The sequence below is a fragment of the Ammospiza nelsoni genome, chromosome 10 (assembly GCF_027579445.1).
Source record: "Ammospiza nelsoni isolate bAmmNel1 chromosome 10, bAmmNel1.pri, whole genome shotgun sequence".
In the NCBI taxonomy this organism is placed as follows: domain Eukaryota; kingdom Metazoa; phylum Chordata; class Aves; order Passeriformes; family Passerellidae; genus Ammospiza; species Ammospiza nelsoni.
In genome coordinates this window covers 7,104,564-7,118,858 of record NC_080642.1, presented here as the reverse complement: position 1 = coordinate 7,118,858, position 14,295 = coordinate 7,104,564, and the positions used below count along the sequence as shown (strand labels likewise).

The window sequence follows — 14,295 nt, the reverse complement described above, 5'->3', positions numbered from 1 at the left end:
GCAGAGTCAGAGAAGATTATGGATCCTGGCACTCACCTGTATCTAAGCTGTAAAGAACTTGCCTTTATATGCATGGTACAGAATTACACATTAATGCTTTCTGTGGCACCCAGCACTGCATTTTTTAGTTGCAGTATAACTGAGCAAGAAGGATCATACATTGATTGCAGGTTAGGACTAGATGGCGAGAGAAACAATCTCACTGAAGCCTCGTCTTGTGAAGAGCGAGAGCAGAGGCAGAGTTCACACCTGTGGAAGCAGAGCCCTTGTGAGATTGTGCCTTGGGCTGAACCACATTTGAGGACCAGCTCCTGAAGCAGGAGGAGCCCCTGGCAGCCCCTGTGTCCCTCCACTGCTCTCCCTCCATCTCTGCTCTGCACCCACTGCTGCTCTGCTCTGCCAGCTTCCTCCCTGCCCACTGCCAAGGGATTTAGCCCTGCTAAGGAAAAAGGCAAAAGCTGGATCTGTCTGGCTTTACTGGATCACTCAAATCCTGCCAAAATGTGACATCAACATGCCGTTGCATCAACAAATTGTGCAACAAATTCTGCTTCAGATGCATTAGGAAAAATGCCTGTAACACACTACACTATTAATCGCTAGCACTTGGATTCTGAAAAGTTCTACCAATGTTTTGTCCTGCACTCACAAATAACATAGCATGAATAACCATTGCTAAATTAACAACTCTTCTACTACAAGTGCGATTTTTATACCCTGTAGAAAAAATTTAAGTTACAATGCATATACTTAGACTTAGAGAAAGGAGATATTGCTACACATCGGCATTGACAAATTTCCCCCAGTTCTCCCCCTGAGAAAAACACAAGAGCCTCAGACTTAAAACAACAATAACAATAAAAAAACAGTAAGGAAAAGATATTTTCAAGTGCCTTAGAAACATTTAGCTACTATAGAAAACCTGCACGCTGACACAGGAATGGACACTCTGGATCTACTCTCGTCAAAGTGAAAAATTGCACCTTCAAGATTACTAAAAGCTTAAGAGTCTAATAAATCTCAACAAACAGCAAAGACATCAGGGCTCCAAGTTTAAATAGGACTTGGTTGTTTTCACCTGGATCTAAACCTATAAATTGAGCACAAAAGCAGCCAGATATTTACATCTGGAAAATCTGTTCTCCATACCATGCCTTTTAAGTGAAACCATGGTAATTCAAATCTGATACTTTCACCTAAGTGCAGTCACCCTTTGTGAAATTTTACAGTAATATATGTCTAACATGTATGGACAATCCCAAAGATGTATTTTAAGCTCATCAGCTCCTAATTGAGGTTTTCAAAGCAGCTTAAGGGATTTAGACAAAAAATATATTCATTTCTTCTTTCCTTTTGTCACCAATACATGGCTAAACTCCTCGGCTGCTCTGAAAATCTCAGTGAGCTGGATACGTATTCACTGGATGTAAGAGAACTGTCACTTTTGCTATTTATCTAAAAGATAAAACTCTTAAGCCTAAGTGAAAAAAATAATTGGATAGATTTTGCTTATGCCATCACTGAAGACTTTACGAACTCATGTTCTGCAAAACCCCATTTTTTTAGCTGAATGGGAACACTTCAAAAAGGCTTTTTTAGTCAGCTGAAATGAGAGCTGTGATGATACAAATGTGCTGCTTTCAGGAATAAGAAATCTATTTTGCATTGCTCTAGTACAGGAGCATGCTTAAAGTTGGATTGCTCTGGTCTATCAAAAGCATCATAAAGTTTAGTGTAGTTTAATAGTGAAACTTGAGAGCTCAGAGCCAAGAAATTACACAATCTAGCAAATTCCAGGCGCTGGAGGTTTTCTGTGCTACTGAATATAGACACACTGGGTAGGACAGAAATTTACGATGAAATTGAAGCAGCTGCTCCTTTTAGCAGATGGGGAGTTTCAGGTTTGAGGCGGCAAAGTAGAGAAAAAAGCTGGATCCAAGATGATGCAGGTGTCTCCTTCAGGATTTAGCCAGGCCTGTTGTGCCAGTTTACAAGGTCAGAATTTTGCACGCACGGGCCGGTGCCAGATTTTTGCCTATATAACGGCGTCTTTGGCAAGCGTTGAAAAACGCTACTAAGCGCTACTACCAAGGCAGAACAAGAGTCTCCTGACATTTTCTGGGAATCGCAAGAGATCACGTTCGCTCTCCATACGCAGAGCACAAGGTAGGGCCCGGTCCTTTCGCTGAAACCCGGTTAATCGCGGCCGGGAGCGCGGCGCTGCCGCTCCCGCTTCGCTCCGGGATGCGCCCGCGCCTGAGCCGCTCCCTGCGCGCCCCCTCCGCTTCCAGCCGGGGAGCGAAACTCGCGACCCGGTGCCACAGCCGGGTTTTGCCGGGTCCTGCCTCCGGGACGCTCCGATTTTTGCTGTGATGCTTAGCAGGTTTTTTGTGTTTTTTTTTTTTCGGCTTTGTTTTGTATTTTTTTCTTTTAATGACTGCAGCGGGAGCCGCCAGCCCTGGCGGGGCGGTGGGGCCGGGGCTCCGCGGCTGCAGCGGGACCCGCCCGGCGGCCGCGGGGCTCCGCGCGTTCCCTGGATGCTGCGCGCTCCCCCTGCGGAGGGAGAGAGGGAGGGAAGAAGGGAGGAGAGAAGGAAGGAGGAGGAGGGAAGGGGGGCGGGAAGGAGGCCGGGGCTGCCGGCGGGAGGGAGGCGGGGGAGGGCGGCCGGGGCCGGGGCCGCCAGGCCGGGGCGGCTGCAGCGGGACGAGGCGCGGCGCGGCGCGGGCGGGCGGGCGAGGCCCGGCAGCAGCGGCGGCCCCGCTCCGCCCCGCGGCTCTCCCCGCCCGGCCGCCCGCAGCCCTGCCCGGGTCCGTCCGCCTGCCCAGCGCCCCCGAGCACTGCCCTGGGCAGCGCCGCCACCGCCTCACGGGGGGAAACAGGCAGCGAGGCGAGAGGAGGGCGCCGAACAGCTCTGGCTTACTGAAACCAGTACACGAGCTGCCAGGACAAATTTTGCTATTTAGCCAAAAATAGCTCGTTCAGGCTTAGGCTTTTTTTATATTTTTCCTTTTTGCTTTTTTCCCCCCCCCTTTTTTTTTTTTTTTTTTTTTTTTTTTTTTCCTTTCTTGTAGTGGAGCGGCCGGAGCAGTGCCCCCCGCGCAGCGCGGAGCCGACTGCCGGCCTGAGGGCAGCCGGGGGCCGGGCAGCATGTACCAGGGACACATGCAGGTAAGCGGCCGCGCACCGGCGGCGCCGGGCGGGCTCCGGGGAACGCGGCTCCGGGAAGTTTCGGTGGGCTGAGCGGAGGGGAGATGCCACCCTGGCACTGTGCAACAAGTGACCTGGTGCGGTGTGACCGTAGCGCTCAGGGCCGGAGGGAGCGGCGTGCCCGGGGCTGGCGCTGCTCGGCGGGGGTGGATGGCAAAGGGGTTCTGTCAACTTTGTAACTAGGTGAAGTTCTCTGTGTGTTTTTCCGTGTGCGATGCCTGCTTGTTCAAACAGATTCGAGGGAGTATTCCAGGGCAAACATTGTTATGGCATGCTTTAAGTGACACATGTCTCCTGCCATCCTCTTGATGCATCTCTTCCTGTATGTCAAGTGAAGGGCAAACAATAAGGGAAAAGACAGAGCACTTGCTTTGCAAAATCTGCAAAGGTTTCACAACACACTCAAACTGTCGATTTGCTCAGTGTGTTGTGTTTAAAGGGGATGGATTTCTAGTCCTCTCTCCCCACACGGGATGAGGATTAATTTTGCTAAGCTACGGAATGACTTTGTAGAATGAATTCAAACACATGGCAAAGAGACTTCAAGATTTTAGGCAGAAATCTTGTCTGATGATATCCTACTGATCTGTTGCCTTGGCAGAATACACCCCTCCCTGATAAAAACATTCCACTGCCTTGGACCTGATGGCTTTAACCTTGACTCCCGCTCTCCTTCACATGGCTCTTCCTTGGAAAGCCAGGTCTGTTTTGAAGGAGGAACTATCAAAGTGGAGTAAAGGTTTTCATTGATCTCCCAGATTCATCCCTTTGCTTTGACCCAATCTGGCTTGGTGTTCACTGCCAGGAGCAATCAAATGCTTTTATCAGGCACCAGCCTTGTGTGTGGCGTTAGCACCGAGGCTGTTCAGAGGGGAGCTGCAGCCTCGGGAGGTGCGAGCTGACCACTTGTGCTGGGTTTGCACAGCATTTAAACCCCGGCTGAGCGGTCTTGGGGACAGCAGGAGTGCCAGAGCCCGGGCTGGGCACAGTACAGAGGAGTTCAGGCAGGACTCTGATCCAGCACTGCCTTCCAGAGCTGAATGACACCGGTTACTCTCTCCCCTGTTTGTGTTATCTGGTCGCAGCAGTGATAAATAATGTGACATAACACTGCTTGTAACAGGAGAGCAAACAGGTTTTAACAGGAGATGTAATCAATGCATGTTACCGTTTATTTCTGATAATAAAGTTAAAACAGAAAACCAGTCCTATAAACAATGCTGCTGAATGGGACGTTGCCAAATAGGTATTTACATCCTTAAGAAGGCAGATGTTCTTTGCTGTGAGTGACATCTTGCAAGATTTCAGTAAACATACAGCACTTTGTAAAAGGGAATCTAATGGAATCTTGAAGTGTCTCACAGCACTGTAAATTTTGTGAGTCATTAAAAGATTGAAGTCAAACTTGCATAGGAAATAAGGTCAAAACATGCAAATATGTTGTGACTGATGTACACTTTAATTTTTTCTTTCAAAGAACTTTTATTTTTTACCCCAATTAAATAAATTATACATATATATAAAGAAATTAAATAAATTATAACCAAATTCTCTTAAAAGGCATGCTGAAGTAAAAATTCTATTTCTGTTGAATACACTTAGAATTTTTAAAAACAAAAGCCCACCTCGGTTCATCGTCCAAACTTTTGAATACATTTTTGTCCTAACAGGAAGCATTGATGGGCTTCATATAACATCTACAAAGCTTAAAGCCTTAGGAGAGATTTTCATGTTTAGTATATCCTTAATTAGATCCTTTAAGTGAGTCAGGCAAAGACAATAAAAAGCTAATTTCTTTGCAATGAGATGATCTACTGTAATGTTGATTAAAACATGTTAGAAAATAAGCTAAGTTACCATACAAATACATGTAAAAAAAAAAAAGAAAAATGTCAGCACATTTTAAGCATTATAGGTTCTTTCTTACTATCCAAGACTTCTTCTAAGACTTTTACTAATTTAGGAAGAGCTATTTGCTATTACCTAAAATAAGGTGAACCATAAACCCATCCCAGTTTGGGTGGATCAAGTCAGACACATAGGTCAGCACCCTGGACTCCTAAGCAAAAATGATCTGATTTTTAAAGCACTGAGCCCTTAATAGAACTTACAGTTCTTGAAGAGAAGGTGTTTAGCTGGGTAAACTGCACTGGGTACATCCAAATGCAAAATGATGGGCCAATATCCAACACCTGATCCTGAACGCCTTAGAGCAATCGCTCTTCTGAAATTATTGGGGTTAAATGTAAGATCTGATTTAGAATTCCAGTAATCATTCCCTTTTTGCTATTCTGTTCTCAGATATAAAAGTAAAATCTGCAGAATTAATTCCGTAGTCCCCTTATTTTAAAAGAAGCTTGCAGAGCCCCTGTTTCACTAATAACCTGCTGTAACTCAGCTAATTCTTGGAATATTTCTAAAAGGGGAGAACCTTAACAACCGTAACAAGGTAATAAGCATAATTACAGAGATTGGGGTTTTACCTCTCTTGGAGAGGCATCAATCATTATCAGCTTCAGTGGGGAATTTCTGACTAAGCTCAGTAAACTGTGCAAGTGTAGATGAAATATACTTTGCATTTAAGCTCTGCTGAAGTCCATCACCGAAAGTACTGAACCACATCAGGCCATAATGTGTGTATCTCTTCTTAATTTTTTGTTTACAGTACAGATTAGGTTTGTTGTTTGGTTGTTTGTTTTTTGTTTTTTTTTTTTTTTTTTCCCAAAAGCCGGAAAATCACTTTGTTTATTCCAAAGACCTAGGTTTAGATTTTTTTCTTACTGGTTTCTAAGTGAAGCCTCACAACACAGGAATACTAAAGAGGTCCTAAGCTAAAATTCCAAGGGCAATTTAAAACATCTAACAGGAAGGTATGTCCTGCCTTCACATTTCCAAGTGCCTTTCTGTAGGATTTGCTTTTGCCATCACCTGTGCAGCACATCCATGAGCAGCACTGGGATGCAGGGAAGTGCAGCGCCACGGGAGCTCTTTCAAAGCTGTCTCACCATCCTCATGAGATTAAGCCTTTGATTTCTCCATGTTTGCTGGCTGGGTTTGCACAGTGACCTCAGAGACTGCCCTGGGTCCTGAGGCAGCAGCTGCCCCTCCTGAGCCCTGGGGGTGAGGCTTCTGCATGAGAGAGAGAACTTCAGATGAGATGCACGGGTTGTTTGTCCACCAATGTACAACCTCAGTTATGTAAGGAGTCCTGTTTAATTCAGTAGATGTAGGCTCTGACAGGATGGAACCTGATGGATACAGGAGCACACCCTGGGATTCACAGATAAGGCAGAAGAGCCAAGTCTAAATGCTAAACTGTACAGGTGAAAGGGAGTATTTGTCTCTCAGGATTGTGTGTGCAATCCTGTGTGTGTGGTTTTCCATCTTCAACAGAGGGAAGCAGAACATAAGCTGGGTTCAACCCCCAATCACTGCTCTCAAATTGCTGTCATTTTAACAACCAATTATAAGATGTTTTAAAGTCTTTACAGTATATTATAGACCTGGTGCCAGTCCTCCTGTTGACTTCTATGAAAGTACTATAAATGAACAGGGGGCAAATTTCAGTCACAGAATGGGATTTGCACAGCATTTGGCTTCCTATGAAATTCAAAATAAATGCTTTCAAAACTGTTTGCCCTGATGCTGTATTTAGTCAGCCTTCCCCAGCACAAATGCTTGAACAGAAGAAGTGCTTTGCCAAATGTTGGCATGGGATTTTATATATGGCAGTGTTATGTTTTGAGATGGCTTAATTTAGACAAAGCAGAAATCTTGACCACACAGGGGTATCAGAATTCCTCTGGCACTTTTTTGCAGGAGCAGCCTTGTTAGTCAAGATGCCTTGGCCAGGTTCCAGATCAGATAGTTTGTCTCCTAAACTTTTAATTGCATAGGCAATCAGCTTCATGCCCTTAATTCTTGTGTTGTGATATTTAACATTGTGCCATTGGCATTTCCTATTTACATGAAATGATCCCTATTAATCATTCCCATCTAATTTCAATTTGTCAAACACACACCTATATGTTTTTAGATGGTCTACAAAAAATAAGTATGTGTACATGAAAATTCTTGCAAGTTGGAACCTCAAGGGCTTCACATTTTTAGTGGGCATGAAAAATATTGCTAAATATTTTATAAAAGGCTTTCTCAACATTTAAGACACAGCTAAGTCACTGAGGAAAGGAAAGCAGAACAATCCCAATATGAACTGCAGATGCAAAGCCCATTTTGGTTTACTTGGAAACTTATTACAAATATTTCAACAGTGTTGGTGACACTGCTACCTAAAATAAATAAACCCCAAGCTATTAAACAGTTGTGAATAAAAAGAAAGAAGTAATGTGCATTTTTACATTTATAAAATGGCCCACAAAGAATATGCACAGTGTAAAATTCAATTCAATGCTAAGTTGAATCTTTGCTCAGCTGTTAATACCAACATAAACTTAATAAGTTCAAGCTACAAAATTTTAAAAATCTGGGCACATGGCTGGAATCTTAACTGATCTCTAGTGGTGTCTATGAATCATAACTGCTATCCTACATAAAATTACATTATGATAAGCTGATAATATTTTATTATTACAACTCTTTTCTAAAAGTACTCACTGCACTAGGGAAGTCTTTATGGTGGTATGTTTTCCATTTTGCCTTGATATTTTCCAGTATTTCAGTAGCAGCCCTGAACAGCAGATTATGAACTGCTTGTAAATTGAGAAAAGGTAAAACTGATGAGCTCACTTTCATAGAATGAAGTTAATTCAAAGAAAGTAGATGATAAATTGCATTTGGCAAAGGCACAGACTGAGACTGTAAAAATTGTGAGCATTTGCAATGCTGGTAGAGGAAGCGTTGCTTGAAACTGTTGAGTAGTTTTATAAGAGCATAGTAGAAAATCTTGCAAAGGCTCAGAAATTCTTGGCTCATGCTGTATTTTTACTGGCTGTAAATTAGGAAGAACTTTTACTAACTAACTAAGGATCCACCCCTCTATTCTGGAATTAAATTCATTCAGAAAATAGAAAAACAACAGCCCCTACGTAGTCCCTGTCTTATATTAATATAAATGTTAGTCTAAACCCAGTATATAGCTTTCACCAAAGAGGCACTGTTTACTCAAGAACCATGCTGTACTTTATCTTTTTAATCTACCACTATTGTCACAATTTACTATGCAAAGGAGGAGGATAAAAGTTGGGATAAAGTCTACCAGCTGTATCAGGATGAATTGTTCTAATAGAATAGGCATGAAAGGATGGAAAAAATAATTAATGCAGAAATTTAGAGTTTAAAAAATGCAGTCTCATAACTTGGCTTTAGATTATTTTGTAATTTATAACAATATTGTTTCTAAGCAAGCTTTAAAAAAGGGGGCATTGATGTACAAACCAGGTCCATTTAAAATCCTCTGTCCAGCTTGATTTGCTACTCTTTTTGCAAATGTTGAAAATGAAAAAGGTAAAAGCATTGAAATAGTGCTTAGAATTAATCTACCCAGCATACAAAGTACGTACTAGTTGTTTGTATCACAGAATCTAATTTTGCACAGTCTGCCTCAGAAACAGGTGATGCAAAACTGAGAGAAACAATTGTCTAGCAAATTAGAGTAATGGCATGTAAACTAGGAAGTGACTTTCTGTAGCTATGGATTTTCATCTTTGTCCAGTAATATTTCTAATAAAATGCCTAAGGATCATAAAGACCAAATTCAGCAAATTTTTTCTGCCAGGTTAGAATTATTATAAACAGTCTAACATTTCATTGCTCTGCTCTCAGGCTTTTGAAGTTCTGAGTCATTGGTACATTAGTTTTACTTCCAGTGGTTTATTTGCATATAAATAAAGTAAATTCTAAAATATCAAGTAAGTGAAACTCATTATACGCAATGGAAAAAAAAAATCCATGTCTCATCAGTTTACCCATGCCCAAAAATACAAATCACAGCTCAAAGTTTAATGGTAGCCCCTGAATGGATTTTCCCAAAGTTTGCACAATTAATCATGTATCAGCATTGCTGCAGCTCCTCTCAAAAAACAACATTTTGTGCCAAACTTCTTTAGGTTGGCATAGTGGATGTAAGCATTAAGTTTTCTTCCTCTACTTCTCCATTGCCTATCACGACACTCAGATTTGCCACTGCTGCTCCTCTCACTGTCCTGTTTGCTGATTTTCTCCTCCTTGCTGCAGTTTGAAGGCTTTCATGAGATGTTTTTCCCCCTGCCACGTTTGTGGTGTTTTCCCTCCTGCTGCCCAGGGCAGGGCAGCCAGATCAGCACCCCTGCAGCAGGGGCTGGGTCCCCTCTCAGCCCCACTTGGGCACAGAGCAAAAGTGTTCCACAGCCAAGTTCTGCTCACTGAGTGGGCAGTGGGTCACTCACATCATTAGAGGGAGGTGAGCTGGTGGTGGAACATTTGCCACCGGCAGAGCTCCCTCTTCACAAGCTCAGTGAGGATTAGGAAGCAATAGGGGACTCCCATGAGAAGGGAGGTAGCCAGCTTTAAAAAAAACACCTGAATTTTATCTGTTTGCAGGGTAGACCTGTGCACATAAACCTCACTTTTCTCACATGCTTCTCTGTTTTGGCAATCCCTAGGGGAGGAGAGCCACACTAAATGAAGTGTTTGTGAGTTTCTCTGTAAAATGTGGAACACTCTACTGCTTCACATTCCCTTGTCTTAGAGCAGTCTGCTTCATTTGTGTTCATGTTCATCTCATATAATTTCCTTTTTATACCTCTTACCCCAATGTGGATGTTGAATACAAGTTACAAACACTTTTGGACAGCATTTTTTAATAAAATATGCATTTAGAACAGAGTAACATCTAGTGTACATTTAGAACAACAGCAAAAGCATGTGTGATAAGGAAAGTGCAATACAATGAATTTAGACAAATTACCTTCCTTGATTACATTAGGATTTTGCTGTTTTGAGATACATAAAAGAAATTTAGATGCTCTTGTCCACTGACATTTAAAAATGAGACCTTCAGAATCATTTTGACATGCATTTACTATCAATCATTTGGCTTTATAGACTTTAATCATTTTCAAAAGCTGAGGAAACAAACTTTAAAATTTGCCTCACCAACATTAGAGCCAGCTGTATCTTAACCTTTATATCAGTGTATCTAATTTGAAATTAGACTGTTGTAAAAAACACAGTAATTTGCTTCCGTGTCTTTTTCATGTTAATTTCTGTCTTCCCAATGTCACCAGTCGGGTTCAATGCTACAGTGTCAAGCAGTGAATACAGAATTTCCTGGATAGGGGTAGGAAAGCTGTCACAAAATGCATTTTCAAATTCAGCATTTTCTGACTAGTAGGTGTATCAATAAAAGGTCCAGGAACTCTTACTCACTGTTAATTAAAAATCAATTGAGGGGGAATACTTGCCCATTTAAGCTTAGCCTGAAATACCGAAATATGATTCTCAATAAGTAATGCTGAATATTAGAGTTTAACTTCACAGAATTTCCTGTGGTCAATTTTGCTAATATTAATGTAGGAATAAACAAAGACTATAATCATAAATAGAAGCTTTTTGAATATTTCTGAGTATTACATAAAACTGAGTGTAAACATCACATTTTAATAGGTTAATAATCTGTCAGAACCTCTTAAAACTGAAAAAATTAATATTTTAAACAAAAGAACAGATTGATATTATTTATGCTAGGTAGGAGATGGCCTTAGTCCTCAATATGGCCTTGGACACTATTGTTCTAGGAGTAATGACAGAAATGTGACAGAAATGATTAATAAAATAAAAAATACGGCTTGACATGTGTCTCATCAAAGTGACAGGTTATTTCTGCTGTCATTCATGGAAGTTTAACAAGGAATATAATTTTCCAGTTGCAGGCTTGAGATGCAGATGACATCTTTCATCTTTTGCTATTTGTTGTCTAACACTCCTTTTAAGAACCAGGACAATTTTAAGAAGGCTTTGAAAAAGGAACACAAGAAAGAATGTATAATAAAAGAAAGGGGGAAAATTATGATGTACAACAGAGAAAACAATGCAAAAGTATGGGAACTAGGAAATAAGTGGATGCTGGTTTTGTTCTGAGCACTTGATATTATCACTCTACCCAATCCAGGTAATGCACACAACATGGCAAGTTATATACAGCTGGAAGAGATGCAGAGGATTGCCTGAACCTGTGCAAACAAAAGAAATCATAATTATTAGAAGACAGGTAGATACTACATGGAAATAGTGAGAGAACAATAATCCATGTAATACTCACAAAAAAGGATTGCATGCTGTTCAGGAAGGGCAGAAAAACAAAGGTGTTGGTTGTATTAAGAACCTGGACCCAAAGAAAATGAGCAAAAATTTTTTAGAATATTCACAACTAATATTTTCAATTTTTTATATTGTTGAGGTTATGCCTTAACACTGAGTATGGAGAGCACACGGAGGATGAAGATAGTCCCTCATAGGCAGAAGGAAAAAGTTGCCTAAAGCAAAGCTTATTTAGATCTTAGAAAAATATTAACATATATTAAAACAATCACTGGAAGTTTTTTGGTTATCTCAGGAAAAAGTGGGAGGAGAAGTAAAACATACTCAAAGTGGCATCTGCATTATGGATAACCTAATTTATGGTGCAAAACCAAAATGTTTAAGAGGGTATGAATTCTTCAGCTATTACAAATGTGTTATATTAAATTGGAGACTTGATAGAAAATATGTTATAGTCTAGTTACAAATGTGAACAGAACAACATAAAGTATACCAGATTTAAGATAAGGTGAGAAAAATGGTAAGACAGCTAACAGCCCAGATACCCATATGGCTATCTGTAATCTTCAAGGTTTTAGGGAACAGATTTCAAGGAGAGCTAAACAAACCTAGACCAAAAAAAAAAAAAAGAATTTGTCAGGAAAACATAATGTCAGACTAACCTGACAGCATTTTCTGTTATCATAGCTGGGTTTTAGGCAAGAGAAGTATAACTGGCATGATCTATATGATTTTTGGTAAGCATTTTTTATGGTGTTACAAAAGAAATTATTATTGAAGTTGGAGAAAGTAAAGAATAGTACTAAATCTGTAAAGAAGGCAGGAAAGTTGTTCATGGGGAAATGAAAAATAGAGCACTAAAGGAAGGACTGTCAGGCTGAGAAAAGTTTAAGAGGGAAGGATTTTGTGGATCACTGTTGGAAGTAGTTTTTTCTGATGTTTCATCCACAAACACACAAGGAGCAGGAAGATGGTGACTGCATTTGTTGGTTACTCAGGGCTGGAAAACATTGTCAATATTGGGAAACATTCGGTACTGCTGAGCTGCAGTCACCACACAGAGGGACCTGTCTGTACTTCAGCAATAAAAATACAATTTCATTTAACACTATCATCAATAACAGAAAGCCTACCCTAAGCCATGGACTATCATTTAGAAATTACTGAGAAGAACGACTTGCCCACACATAATGACTGCAAGTTGTCGATAAAATACATCCATAAAAAAGACAGATGCAGATCTAGTTTTAGAAGAGTTTTTTTCCAGAATAGTCAGGAAAATATCAGTGCCAGTTGACAATGCCAGCAGCAGATTTTCAGTTGAGAATCTTGTACAGAAGAGAGGCATGGAAACGGCTCCAAAGAAGGATGATCAAGGAGAAGGGAAAGTCTATCTTGCAAGAAGAGACCAAAAGATTTTGGCTTATTTCATTGAGCAGAATGACAGCTCAGCAGGACCATAATCACAGCATGTAAATGCATCAGGGAGATAAACACCAGATATGGAAAAAACTAAATTAGCTAAGAACAAAACTGGCACAGAAACAAATGGATATTAACCAGCTGTGAATAAATTTAGGTTGGAAATTAGAAGAAAGTTTCTGATCATTAGAGCAATCAAGACTTCCAATAGCCTTCCAACTGGAATAGTGGAAGCAAAAAAAATAATTACTTTTAAGATGAAACACAGTCAGTTTCTGAAAGATTTGGTATGACATGCTGCCTATGAGACCAGAAGATTGAAGCTCCAAGGAAGGAACAGCACCTTCCTTGTCTTAACAGAATCACAGAATGGTTCAGGTGGATCACCTGGTTCAGGTGGACCAGAGTGGATCATCTGGTGCTACTTCCCAGCTCAAGCAGGGTCACCCAGAGCACATGGTGCATGATTGTGTGCAGATGGTTCTGGGGTGTCTCCAGTGAGGGAGACTCCACATCCTCTCTGGGTAATCTGCTCCAATGCACAGTCACTGCAAGGAAATTTCTTTCTAATGTTCAGGTGGAACTTCCTGTGCATCCATTTCTGCTCATTGCCTCTTGTTCTGTTGTTTGGCACCATCAAGAAGAGCCTGGTGCATCCTCTTGACCCCCTCCCTTTAGATATTTATACAAATGAATGAGGTCCCCTCTCCATTGCCCCTCTGAAGTTCTCTTCAGAAGCCTTTCAGAAATTGCATTCTCAAATTTTTGTGACTTCAGCAGAAACACACCCCGAGTCTGGTTCAGAAAAACCAAAATACTCAACATCAAGAAGTCAAAAGTCTTCCTGTTACAGCTGTGGAAGGTTGGACTGCATTCACAGTTTGAGTAACCTCCTGCTAGGAGACCCACACAGGCAGTGACAAATTTGTACCACTTTGCCAAGTCCAAAACATTATTTTGAGTAGAGCTGAGCACTAAAGTTTGAATATTCTCTCTGCCAGCTTTCTTATCAAGTCTCCCACTCTGCTGAACTCATGTTTTGCTTCATCTAAAACCTTTACAATCAGAGGAAATGTATTTCCCCCATACAGCTAAACTCAATGGCTCGTGTTGGAGACATTGAAGCCTTTCACCACCTCGTATTCATGTGGGCACTGAGGGCTGGAAATCACCAGCTGTGTCAACATTGTGTAACAGGATGCTTAAATGTATTTCAATAAAGCCAAATTTTGTGTGCATGAGGATATAAACTAGAACCTGTCAGAACCAGCAGTGATATTTTCCCTGACACTGGCTGAGTCAGGACTAAGCTCTTTTTCCATACTACCACCAGCTCACTTTTCTCTCCTGAGCTCCAGAAACAAATGCATTGGTTATTATTTAGAGCATGTGGTCTTAAATAAGAGAACT

The 14,295-nt window shown here is 41.1% G+C and overlaps 1 protein-coding gene across 4 annotated transcripts in view; it reads left to right on the top strand.

The window, feature by feature from the left end:
• Window positions 1-1,982: 1,982 nt before the first annotated feature.
• PEX5L (peroxisomal biogenesis factor 5 like) overlaps window positions 1,983-14,295 on the top strand; it is a 102,423-nt gene continuing 90,110 nt past the window's right edge. For 3 of the 4 annotated variants that reach the window (XM_059479082.1, XM_059479081.1, XM_059479080.1), the window contains exon 1: window positions 3,129-3,168. In XM_059479082.1, the coding sequence (XP_059335065.1) occupies window positions 3,148-3,168 (21 nt within the window). In that variant the 5' untranslated portion in view covers window positions 3,129-3,147. Of the gene's footprint in view, window positions 2,167-3,071; window positions 3,169-14,295 lie in introns of those variants that run through there. The other variant, XM_059479079.1, reaches the window with a different exon arrangement.